The sequence below is a fragment of the Chrysemys picta genome, chromosome 2 (assembly GCF_011386835.1).
Source record: "Chrysemys picta bellii isolate R12L10 chromosome 2, ASM1138683v2, whole genome shotgun sequence".
Classification (NCBI taxonomy): domain Eukaryota; kingdom Metazoa; phylum Chordata; order Testudines; family Emydidae; genus Chrysemys; species Chrysemys picta.
This window is the reverse complement of record NC_088792.1, coordinates 174740688-174752102: the sequence shown is the minus strand read 5'-3', so window position 1 is coordinate 174752102 and position 11415 is coordinate 174740688. Positions and strand designations below refer to the sequence as shown.

The 11415-nt window shown below is 44.8% G+C and overlaps 1 protein-coding gene across 2 annotated transcripts; it reads left to right on the top strand.

Moving 5' to 3' along the window:
• The first annotated feature begins 726 nt into the window (after nucleotides 1-726).
• NRN1 (neuritin 1) lies at nucleotides 727-11148 on the top strand. 2 transcript variants are annotated; one of them, XM_042860574.2, is made up of 3 exons: nucleotides 727-964; nucleotides 6274-6418; nucleotides 9984-11148. In XM_042860574.2, the coding sequence occupies exons 1-3, from the start codon at nucleotides 766-768 to the stop codon at nucleotides 10213-10215; spliced, it is 576 nt and encodes a 191-aa protein (XP_042716508.1). In that variant the 5' UTR covers nucleotides 727-765; the 3' UTR covers nucleotides 10216-11148. The 2 variants fall into 2 exon arrangements, with proteins under 2 accessions (XP_042716508.1, XP_005306032.1); XM_005305975.5 differs by lacking the exon at nucleotides 727-964 and adding an exon at nucleotides 1480-1680.
• Nucleotides 11149-11415: the final 267 nt, after the last annotated feature.

The following is an 11415-nucleotide window of genomic DNA, read 5'->3' as shown; positions in this document are numbered from 1 at the left end:
TGCACGGGCCAACCCCGGCAGATCCAGCAAAAGCCAGTCTCCCATCCCCGCTGCTGCAGAGAGGGGAAGGACGGGGAGGGGGGTTTCTTCAGTGCTATCCCCACCCACGCAGGGAGGGAGAGAGACACTTCCACGGCAGAATATACCCCTACTTGTCCCCCCTCCCTCCTGTCTCCTGGAGCGCTGCAAACCTCCCCACGGCCTTTCTGGCCCCCTCAATATCCTCACCTGGTAACAAATCGATGGCTAGATCTCTCCCTAGCCGCTCCTGTTGCTCTGCAGGAGAGAGGGATCGATGGATAGACAGGTTCGCTGTTTGCAAACACCTCCCTCATTGGATTTGCATGCCTTAGAAAGTATTATTTTTGCACCTCCTGGCTAAAAAGAGGAAACACACGTCATGCCCCTCCCATCTAAAATAATATTGGACGCTTTGTGCTAGCAGCCTGCATCCCCAGAAAGCCCCAACTGTCCTGGACAGAGATAAGATTTAATGTTGGGGTCTAACTACTTCTGCTTTCCCCATCTATTTGCCAGTTGCAGCCCCGTCCATTATGTAACAAAGCAGCAATGCAGCTGCATAGATTCAGACAGCACAAGGGGCAGGTATTTTATAATACGTTTAAAAAAAAAACCCAGAGGGCTGGAGAGCGAGTTAAAATCATGTGGAGAGATTATTCCACAATAAAAAGAGGGGGAGCGCGGCAATTTTGCAGGCCACTCCTCAGCAATGCCCTAAGTAAAAACAATGCCATCGGCAGAGCAATGCCAATGATTTGGGGTTGTTTATATACCCAGGGCTATTCGTTATTATTTAGCTTAAGCTCAGCACAAAAGAGCCAAGCCAGCCTGCTGGCAGCCTGTTCAAGGCCAAGCTTTAGCCCCCCACGATGTCGCCTGTTGCTCTTGAGGAACCGGCCAGCGCTGCAGGGTGAGGACAAGCCCGCAAGGATCACATCTAGAGGTCGGTGCGTGCCAGATACAGAGAGTGTGAGGCGGGAAGCTGGACGCAGCTGTTTAGTGGGGAGAGAGAGGGGGGAGAGACGCACACGCCAGGCTTAACAGAAGCTGCCCTGCTTGTCAGGCGCTTGCTGCAGTGTTTGGCCATGGGGACGTGTTAATAAAGATGGCAGGAGTTCCTCACGGGCCAGCTCCTTCTGGTGGGGCTTTTGTTTGTTGTCGAGGCTGTTGCAGGCGCGTGGAGAATCCAGGGCTCCCCTAAAGTCCTGCAGGGTCACGCCAGCAGCCAGCAGCCCGGGGGAATTTCACCGAGGGGAGGAGATTTCGTGGCGATTAATGGCAGAGAGCGGGCTAAATCCAGGCTGGGCTGCCTATAAATGGCGTTTCTCCTTCCAAGGTGCACATAAAAAAAAAAAAGAATCCGTCAGTGTCATTCCCTCACGTCAGGGCTGGTGGTGGGCGTGAGGCTGTACTTCCTCCGCCCCCTGCTAATGGAGTGAACCATTCCCGGCTCTCCCTTCTCCCTCTTTCTCCATCTCCCCCTCGTCTGCAAAGTCTCCGCTGCTGGGAACTTGTTGGCAATGCCTGTTTTTCAGCTTTCCCCCACGTTTTCCAAAGTAACTATTTAAAGATCTGCAGTCGCAAATGGTTTTACTAAATGTAGGATGGGACTTAAGTTGAACGGCAGATATATTTCTCTGATCCTTGCTGTACAGATAGGTAAGTGGACCACCAAATTGTGTCTCAAGTTGTCTGCACCAAACCCCATTTGATGCATGCAGAAACGGAATGTCTAAATAACCTGAAATGATTGGCATGATTCGCGGCGAAGGGACCAGGCTATGTACTCTCCTCGCTCGCTCTTTTTAATGGCATGTTCGTGTTTATTCAGGATGCCAAGCGCTGAAAGAACAGCTTTTCCGCAGGAAAGGGAACGAATTCTTATTCCTCTTGAACCACTTTTGCTCTTCCATATTGCAAACCAGACGGATGAAATGCTCGTTAATGGTTAGGTTGCTTTCTTTTTCCTTCCCTCCTCCCCGGGAACGATTACATGCATATTTCTTTCTAGATATATGCCACCGACAATTCAGTGGTTCCAATGCTAGGACATTTATTTCTTCCCTAGAGGGGCAGAGAGATGAGATAATGGAACAAAATGGCTAGAGAGAGGTCTAACTGGAAAGTTTATTTGCAGGCAACCAGGGACGTGCAAAGGGGTCGCAATGCTGTCTTTTGGTATGTTAGGGCTCTCCCAGCTGCGGTGAATGTTTTTGTTAAGTGTGGTGGTGAAATAAAAACAAAATTTAAATCTTATTGCCTGAGAATTAATTTTGGGTAAACTAAGAGAACCTCTGTCACTAAAGTAGAGGTGCAAAATGCCTATTCTTTGGGAGTTACTTAAAATAGCACAGGTTTCCCTCCACCCTAGTTTGTGTGTGTATATATATATAGATAGATAGATAGATAGATATACGTGTATGTGTATTTTTTCTTACTGTTGTTTGGGATTTTGTTGTTGCTAAGTTTTGTTTATTAGATAAATTTTGTTCAATGTTTCCGACTAAAGTATTTTCACAGTTACAAATATTAAAACAGCTTTTAAGTTAGCAACTCCTTTCATTCTGCATAAGGAACTAATAACAAAAAAAAAAAAAACCAAAGAAATTCCCTAGCATTATCCAAAAATGATCTTGGATTAAAAATAATTAAAACACATCCTTTATCGATACATTGGCAGATTACAAGAGAAACCCTTGAAAAGATTTTCTGCAAAGGAATTCTGTCATAATAAAAAATGCTCAGTTTTGCTATTTAAAAATCATTTCGCTCTGTCGCTTTCCTCGCTAGCCGATCTCTGCAGCATTGGGGCGGGGGGAGCGTGGAGAAAAGGCAAAACGCGATGAAAATAAATTTCGCATCGATGGGGGGGGGGGAGGAAACCCTTGAGACGAAACATTGAACTCGGGAAAATGTGGCTAGAATTTGCCAACCTCAAAATTCATGTCATTATTTCAATCAGAATAATTGCAAAGGATGATGAACGCTTTGCAAAACCATTTTTCAGGACACATGGCCTTTTTAAAACTACATTTATTTTTTTATAAATGTATTTATTTATTTATTTATTTGGAGATTGGAGGAGGATGTGAGGATAGGAAATTTTACCAAGAGAGGCATTTATTCGCCGTGAATTTTACATATTTTTGGCACTTTATGTGCACTAGATCGTTCGAAAACGTGCAGGAATTTCGAAAGTTCAGATAAAACCAGTGCTGCAGACCTCAAACATTATTAAAGTGTAGATATTTTCGGGATAGTGAGGAAAGGGATGAATTTTCGGATCTTATAGTCTCTTCGGGGAGCAGTTTGGTTTTATTTTACGCCGAAGTATTTATTACTATTTTGAAATAAGGTGCCACCTCTGTTTTGTAAAGAGAATAAATGCCACATCCAGTGTAGAAGTGTATTTACCTCTTCTGGTGAATTACTAAAGGGTTCGTATGAAATGGAAGTTTGTCGCATTAGTTTGGTGCCCCCCAAATGTATGTACATCTTTGCACCAATGCCTTGGTCCTTATGAATGGCTGGAAGCTCTCCGAACCACTGACATTTTGACAAGAAAGGTGGCTAAGGGAAGAAAGCGGGGATTGCAGGAGCTTGGAAGGAAGGAAGGTGAGACAGAAAGACAGATGATGCGGGGAGTAGACGGAGCTAAAGAGCGTGTTAAATGTGGAGAATAAGCTGCAAAATTAAGGAATGCAAAAAGGATCAATTATGGATGGATCCTTTCGCCCTTATGCGTTGCCGACGGGCTGCACTTTCCCCTTTCTCTTTCAAACGACCTAGTTCAAGAGAAATCCCATTGTTGTGTAACTCGGGAAAAACCCTGTCTCGTTTCTTAAAGCACAGTTGCCCCCAAAGCCGCGGACAGGGACAGCATGCTAACACTGCATTAACTGTACGTCATTTCGCTCACGCGCCCCCGTGTGCTTTGAGCAGGCCTCTCCTGCCGAGCACGAAGGCAGTACAATGGCACTTACGAATTATTATTGTTGCCATCGCATCTTGGCGCGCCCGGGAGGAGTCGATTCATAGGGCAGATCATTTGGGAGCCTATATTTTTAAGAGTGACTTGTAGCATTTTGCCGCTTGGAAGTGGCGTTTTCGCCTTCCTCGTTCGCTTGCAAGGAGGGATCGCGATGGCTTTTATAGGACTTTTCTCTCTCTCTCTCTCGGGATGTTCTCAGCTCTGCTATTTGTTTGCATGTTTTGTACCCTAGCCAATGTCTGCACCACCACCCCCTCCCCGCGTGTTTTGACGTGCGCGTGGGCGGTGGTGGTGAGGGGTGTGGTTACTAAATCAGGTTAATGATGAATCAAACGGGGAGGGGTGACGGGGTTTCTGAGTTGAAACGGAGCCTTTTGGAGCCAGCCACTTACTTGGTAATTGGAGCGCCTTAAAAATAAGCAGCCACGCTCCCCAGGGGAATCTCTAGGGCAGAGTTTCTTACGGTTGCAATCCCAGGCTCCCAACCCAGTGTGTGCCCCCAGCACTTGGGGCAGGCTCCTGAAAGCAGCATGTGAAAATGGCAACTCCCTTAACCCGATTACTGTAGGTGGCTAAAGATGCACTGCATTGAGGGGAGGAGGGAGCAGCTGAGAGCCTTGAGCTCTGTTGTTCAGGATCAAGCCAGTGATCAATTAAACCAACAAGCCTCTAATTCCCTTTCATTTGCAGCGGGATTGATAGGGATAAATAGCCCGTATGCTACCGAATCCCAGCCAGTCAGCCAGAAATTGTATCTGGTGGTGGTGTTTTTTTCAAACAGACAAATCAATTGAGTGAGTCCTGACCATGCAGGCAAGCAGAAAGCGAGAGAGAGAGAGAGAGAGAGACCAAACCACAGTGACACTCCTACTCCCCTCAGCACCACTGCACCAGGAGAGGCTAGTGGCTGGGAGGGATTTTAGAGCTAATATCACTTTAAAGGTATTTACAAAAAATCTTCCCAGCAAGACAGCCTGGCTTCCCCTTGCCTGAAAATCCACTCTATCCCTCAGCACGGTGTGGATTTCATTGCAAGGGGAAGAGATCGAGAGGGAGCACCTTCTTCCCAGCAGGGTCAGTTTTGTGTGTGGCTAGAGACAGAGCGCCTGGTTGATGGACTCAGCTATAGCTAGACAGTTTTCAGAAACTTCTAGCCCTCTAGGCAGAGCGGTACATAGAGGAGCTGAGGTGAAGTGAGGTAAATGATGCTCTTGTGTCTCCACGTCGATCCATCTGGCTATGGACAACATGTCCAGAGACACACAGTCTGACATATAAACCACAGGCGTCTCTCTGGCACCAATCTAGCTGCAAAACTACGACATAGGTGAGAAGTAATTTTACCCACACACCCCTAGTCTGTGACTCTAGCACTCACTCCATCGGTGGATTACACAGGAGGGCATTTTCATTTTTTTCAAACAGCGTCTCAGTGTGTGCCAGTGAATAGCAAAATCCGAAAGGTGCAACATGGGAAATATAGCCAGGAACAGATTTTAACCGTGGAAGAATTCATCTTACTAGCGATTGCAACCCACAAACTTTTCGTTCCCACCCCACGCTGTTGCACCATCGGAGGGAGAAATATACGTGAGCCATAGCCCTTTGCGTGTTTTGTGAATGTTTTCCTCTCAGAGAGGTTTCATTTTCCGCAGCTATTTACCCAGTTAATACTGCAATAATGAAGTGCCCTTATCAGAGTGTCCGTGTGTGTCTATACGATCGGAAGCAGAATGTTATAACAATAAAACGCATCCCGGGAAAGGAAAGAATTAAATTGAAAATTGCGTTTAATAAACAACCTAACGGTAATCAAGACTGTAGTGGGCCACGCTACTGTAAACTAGATTCAAACATACAACGGGAGAGCGAGGGATGGAATAAGAAATGACGCGCACACACACACAAATCAAAGGCACAAACCCACTCCCTGAATGCCTTTGACTCTAACCCTGTTGTTCTCAGCACACTTGCCCTCATTCAAAATTAATCCCGTCTGCTGGTGAAAATGCCCAAACAGGAAAGCTGGCTTTGTGTGCTGAGAAGGAAGCAAAGCGGTTTGCAACCTGGTGGGTGCACAAGAATGGCAGATCTTTCTGTCACGGTCACGACTTTGATCCCTCGTGTATGGTGGTGGGGGGGGGGGGGGACGGGTTGGGGAGGGGTTGAATGTAGCTCACAGACATGTGGGGGTTGAGTGCTGTACAGAGTTACTGTGTTGGGATCTGTCCGGGCTGATGTGGTGCTGATCTGTTCCCCAGCGTACCTGGTGCAGGCGGTGAGAGCAGCGGGGAAGTGCGATGCGGTCTTTAGGGGCTTCTCGGACTGTTTGCTCAGGCTGGGCGATAACATGGCCAACTACCCGCAGGACCTGGACGACAAGAGAAATCTCCAAACGATCTGCTCGTAGGTCTTCCTATTTCGTTGTTATTCCTCGTTACGGATCGCCAGGGTTACATTCGGGGTGGTTATTCGAAAAGAAAATATCACTGGCCGGGCTGAAAATCCCGCTCTAATTGCTGCTGTGAGCGTGGCTCTCTGCGTAAAAAGAAAGGGATTTTATGGAGCTGCAAGGTGCTGCCTTATTTTCAGTTGTCCATGGCCTGAGTTGGCCTGACCTCCGTCCTTATTTCTCTGCAGTCTGAAGCGCCAATAAGAGCAAAACTGTACTGCGAGGAACGATTTAACCTGCGCTGTAGCTGGGCCGTTCAGTTCGTTTCCCCGCTGACTATATATTCTTTTGGCTTCTCTTCTCTTTTTCTTGCCCTCTGCATTTTTTTGTAACGTCGATGGTCCCTTCCCAGTTGATCTGTTCAAGGCCCCAAGTGTGACATCCAGCGTTAGCTGTCAATGCAAACAGTCATTTACATGGGTGGTGCCGGTGCTAATAAAAATGGAGGTCGGAAATCCAGCATGGGGTTGGCAACATTTGGCTGGTACTGGCTCTTCTTAAAGGCCGGTTTTGTTGCTAACGAATTGCTTAAAATAGGATCGTTTCTGCAAACCACCTAAGCAGCGAAATTCTAGGGCTACGTTTATTCTTCATTGACTCTCCTGATTCTTTATTTTTTGTGGGTCGCGTTCTGATTTCCTTACTCTACAAATGTGGGACTGTTTTTTAAGTCATCTGCTAAGCAACACGATTAAAGAGATCAGAATCTGGCCCCGGAATTAAACATAATAAATTAAGATGACAACAATGCAATCGAATATACAGAGAAATAATAATAATAATAATAATAATAATTAATAATAATGAATAAATAGCACCTTGCTGCCTTATTAGAGAGAGTTATTTTTCCACGATAATTCAGATCTAGTTAGTTTCATTTGTAGAGTTAACATTATTGCTTAATAAGGTGTGAATAATGATTTGGGCTTGTAGAAGAAATACTCGTGTCTGAAGAGAGACTGGCACTGAAATGATCTCTGCAGGCTGAGACACTGAGATGGTTTCGCTGTCAAACTTTCAGTCCTTGTGGAAGGAACATTAGGCCAGACCGGGCAGGGAGTTCTTAAGCACAAGTTTCCATTGAAGTCATTGCAGAGTTTTGCTTAGACTCCAGACTAGCGCCTGGGTAGGGGTCCATTGCTTAAGGAAATGTGAATCTTGATTTATTTCGCCCACATTAAAAAAGCGTTGTCTCCCATTTCTGACTCTTTACTGGGGACATATGAAGGTTGTTGGTGAGAATAGGAGGATAAGAGCTAATGCTTCATTTTTAAGAACTGTCCATTAAGGGGTTCTTTGTTTGAAGATAGTAACGCACCGTTTGCATTTTAATTTAATAAAAAAAGAAATCCGTTTATAGGATTTCCCTAATTGCTGTTTTCCTGCATAATCCTGAAATATCCGGCAAATAGCCACATTTAGAAGCCAAGGCGGTGTCATTGGAGTATAAAGTCTTTCTTGAAACATAAAAAAAAAGGAGTCAGAAAACAATGTACATTAAACGGAAACATTTTTTAAATCAAGACATGTTAACCCAAAAGACAATGTTGTGAAACCCCTGTGACTTCTCTTTCTGTCTATATATTTCTGATCGACAGTAGGCTGCTATCTGCAGCGTCTACAACGCCGGTACGTGGCCAGCTGCAATGTACCTGCTGAGCTGCATGTAGAATAAATACAGAAATAAGGGCCCTATCGTTCTAATTTAAAGCCTTTGTCCTAGATACTGTTCAGGAGTTAGCTTCTTGTCCAGTGCCACCGGCCTGCGCCTGATTTCTGTAGAGGTTTCTCTCCCCCTTTCTCTGTGCCAGTATGTGTATTGAAAGAAGATCAGGGAAGATTTAACTTTCCTTTGGGAGATGCAATTATAGCAGAAATACTGCAGGAGAGGCACACTCTCAGCCTTCTTGGCATCTCAATATCTCATTATTTATTACAAATGTAGCAAACACTGGAGTCTACAACCAGTGTAGAGTGCTCATAAATTAGAATCTGCAGGACTGCTTAAAAAAATAACCGAAAACCGAGCGCCTACCTGGAAAAAACAAACAAACCAGAGAACAGTTCACAGCGGCCACACTGATTTTAGATAACCGAGACCACTACAGAGAGATCTGCCAGTCTCCTCTGAAATGAGACAATCCTGCTTGGAGTTTAGATTTAGCCTCGAGATCTGGTTTTGGTTTGAGTGAGAAAAATGGGAAAGCAGTTTAGGAATATTGGATTTTTTTCCACGGGGGTGAGTGGTTTCTTATTCTAAATACTGAAGGATCCTGGGCTCACTTAAATCACTGGACAGACTTCCCCTTTGTCTCCAGTGGGGCTTTGGATTAGGTCAGGATTCTGAAATCACAGGCATACTGCCCCTGTAATTTCAGAATCACTGACCTGGCGCCTGATCGAAAGCCACTCGGCATTCTGCAGAGAGGTGGCTGGTTTTCTGTGCAATGAAGGCTCGATCTAAAGCCCTCTGAAGTCGGCGAAAGGTTTTCCTAGATGGGATCACCAACGAACGCGGTGCTTTTCTGTGAAGTAACTTTACTTTAGGATCTTTAAACTTTGGCCGATTCCATCGTTCTGGAAGAGTAAAATCAAATCTCACCGCAAAATAATACAGTTCATCAGCATCAAAACCAAAGAACACTTTCCAACAATAATCATGCTAGGCAATAAATAAATATCATAATCATTACAGCTAAGAAACACGCTCCTTAATAAAGTCCGACAGTTAAGGAAGGTTAATAATAGGCACCTTGCTTTTTGTGGCTATTTCCCCCCCCCCCCCCCGGAAGATGTCCAGCTATTCTGTGCATGCAAAAGGCACACCTCCTACCCCTGCCTATGATTTACGGGGCTATGCGCTGGACACCAGCCGCTCTCCCTTCAAAGGCAGAGATTTCGATTTCTGACTCCTTGCAAAAGCCAATAACAGAACGTTACCGAGTAAATACAAAATAAGCCAGCTGTAGCCTCCTTGCTCGTTCAGAATGGAAGCAAGCCGCCTGCTTAGGGGGCGTTTGGGACGGGGAGGAATTAAGATCGCAGTCACTCTTGAGGAAATCCTGAAACAGAGCTATTGACTGAAGGCTTGATCCTGCTCTCATTGAAATCAACGGCCCCACACCCACTGGTTTAACTGGGAGTAGGAGCAGAGCCTAAGTGCAAAACGAGCCGGTTGTGCGTAGGGCTGCTTCTTCTAAGGTTGCAATTCTGAAGGCAGCAAGGGCTAAGGTTTTCAAAAAGTCACAGTTGATTTTAGGTGTCTCAATTTTGCAGCGCCCCAAGGGGGAAACTTCTTGAAGGGGGGCTGATTTGCATAAATGGGGGGTTGGGCACCCAAACATCAAGGCACCCGTCATCGCTACACACATTTGAAACTGTTGGGAGGGGCGGAATCAGGAGCGGGTTGGAAGGGGAGCATGTGGGTGGAGGGAATCGGGCGTGGGGTTGGTATGTTGTTGGGCCCTCTTGTGCAGCGAGTGACCTGGCGCTTGTCCCCTGTGTTTGCTCCTTCCCCAGGTACTGGGATGATTTCCATTCCTGCACCCTCACAGCCCTCACGGATTGCCAGGAAGGCGCGACAGATCTTTGGGAAAAACTGAAAAGGGAATCCAAAAACCTCGATTTTCAAGGCAGCTTATTTGAACTATGCGGAGGAAGCAACGGGTCAGCTCCTTCCCTACTCCTCCCTGCCTTCCCCCTGCTCCTGCTGGCTCTCTCTGCAGCGTTAATGACCTGGTTCTCCTTCTAGGAGGTCTCTTCTGGTAGAACACACATACCCACCCACACACACACTCTCCATATACTGGATTTATAGAGGAAGTGTCCATCCGTTTTTTGGGGACCGTTGTGATTATCTGTGATGATGAAACATCCATATAGGATTGTGGAAACGTTCTCTCTTTATTTTGTGTTTTATTTGCCAAATGTTACCAAACAATGAGCAACAAACAGCCAAAATCGGACCTCAGCTTTAGTGTCTCTTCAAATAAAAATAGAAAACCCGAGCCCTTTGTGCAAAAGAATCTCAGGAACGGCTTTGGGCCACCTAATATTAATAATCTTAATAAATAATAATAATAACAACAACAACAACAACAACAAAAGATGGGCTCCTCTTGTAATATGAAAGAAAACGATGAGTTGAGAAAAAAGGCACTGGAAATGAATCCAAGATTGATATCCACGTGTGAAGCATATGGTGAATAACTCACAATCTATCATCTTTCCTCCACAGTCGCTTGTTTATTGGTCATTCCACTGCAAAAAAAAAATTCCTCGAGGGGGAAAAAAAGAAAGAAATGGACAGTTAAAAAAAAAGAAGGAAGGAAAGAGATTATATCTAATGACTGAAGGATTGAATGCTGCTAAGATTGCTGAGAGTTTAGCTTTACTTGGTGTTGTCAAAGCATCTTTCCGAGTTCACTGCCTTTAATTTCCCTCCTCTTCTCTTGTTTTAGATGTTACACATACAGTAAAATACCTGAATATCCAACAGTATAGATCACAAAAAGGGGGCTTAAATGTAAACCTAAAAATACAGCATATTGATTTTGACAAAAAAGAACCTTGATTTTAAAAGAAAAGATGTAATTTAAAAAGAGTTTATTATAAAGCCAATTCAGCAAAAAAAAATTTGCTACAAGTATAGAAAGAAGTATAAAATAAAAATTATTGTTTGAAATGAGGGTGTCGTTTTATTTGTAAAATATGCATGGTATATATCTATTTAACCGGACAGGCTTTTAATATAATAGCGGCTAAATGCAGAGCTGCTAAATTAATTAACATCGTCATCTTGGTGCAAAAAAATATAGAATTGCTAAACTAATTAACATAGCCCTTTAAAAATCATGCTATAAAACTCCCTTTAAAAAGTACACAATACTCCTTTTCTAAAACGTGGGACTCATCTGCTGTGACTGCTTACAGAGGGAACCAGCCCAAGCCA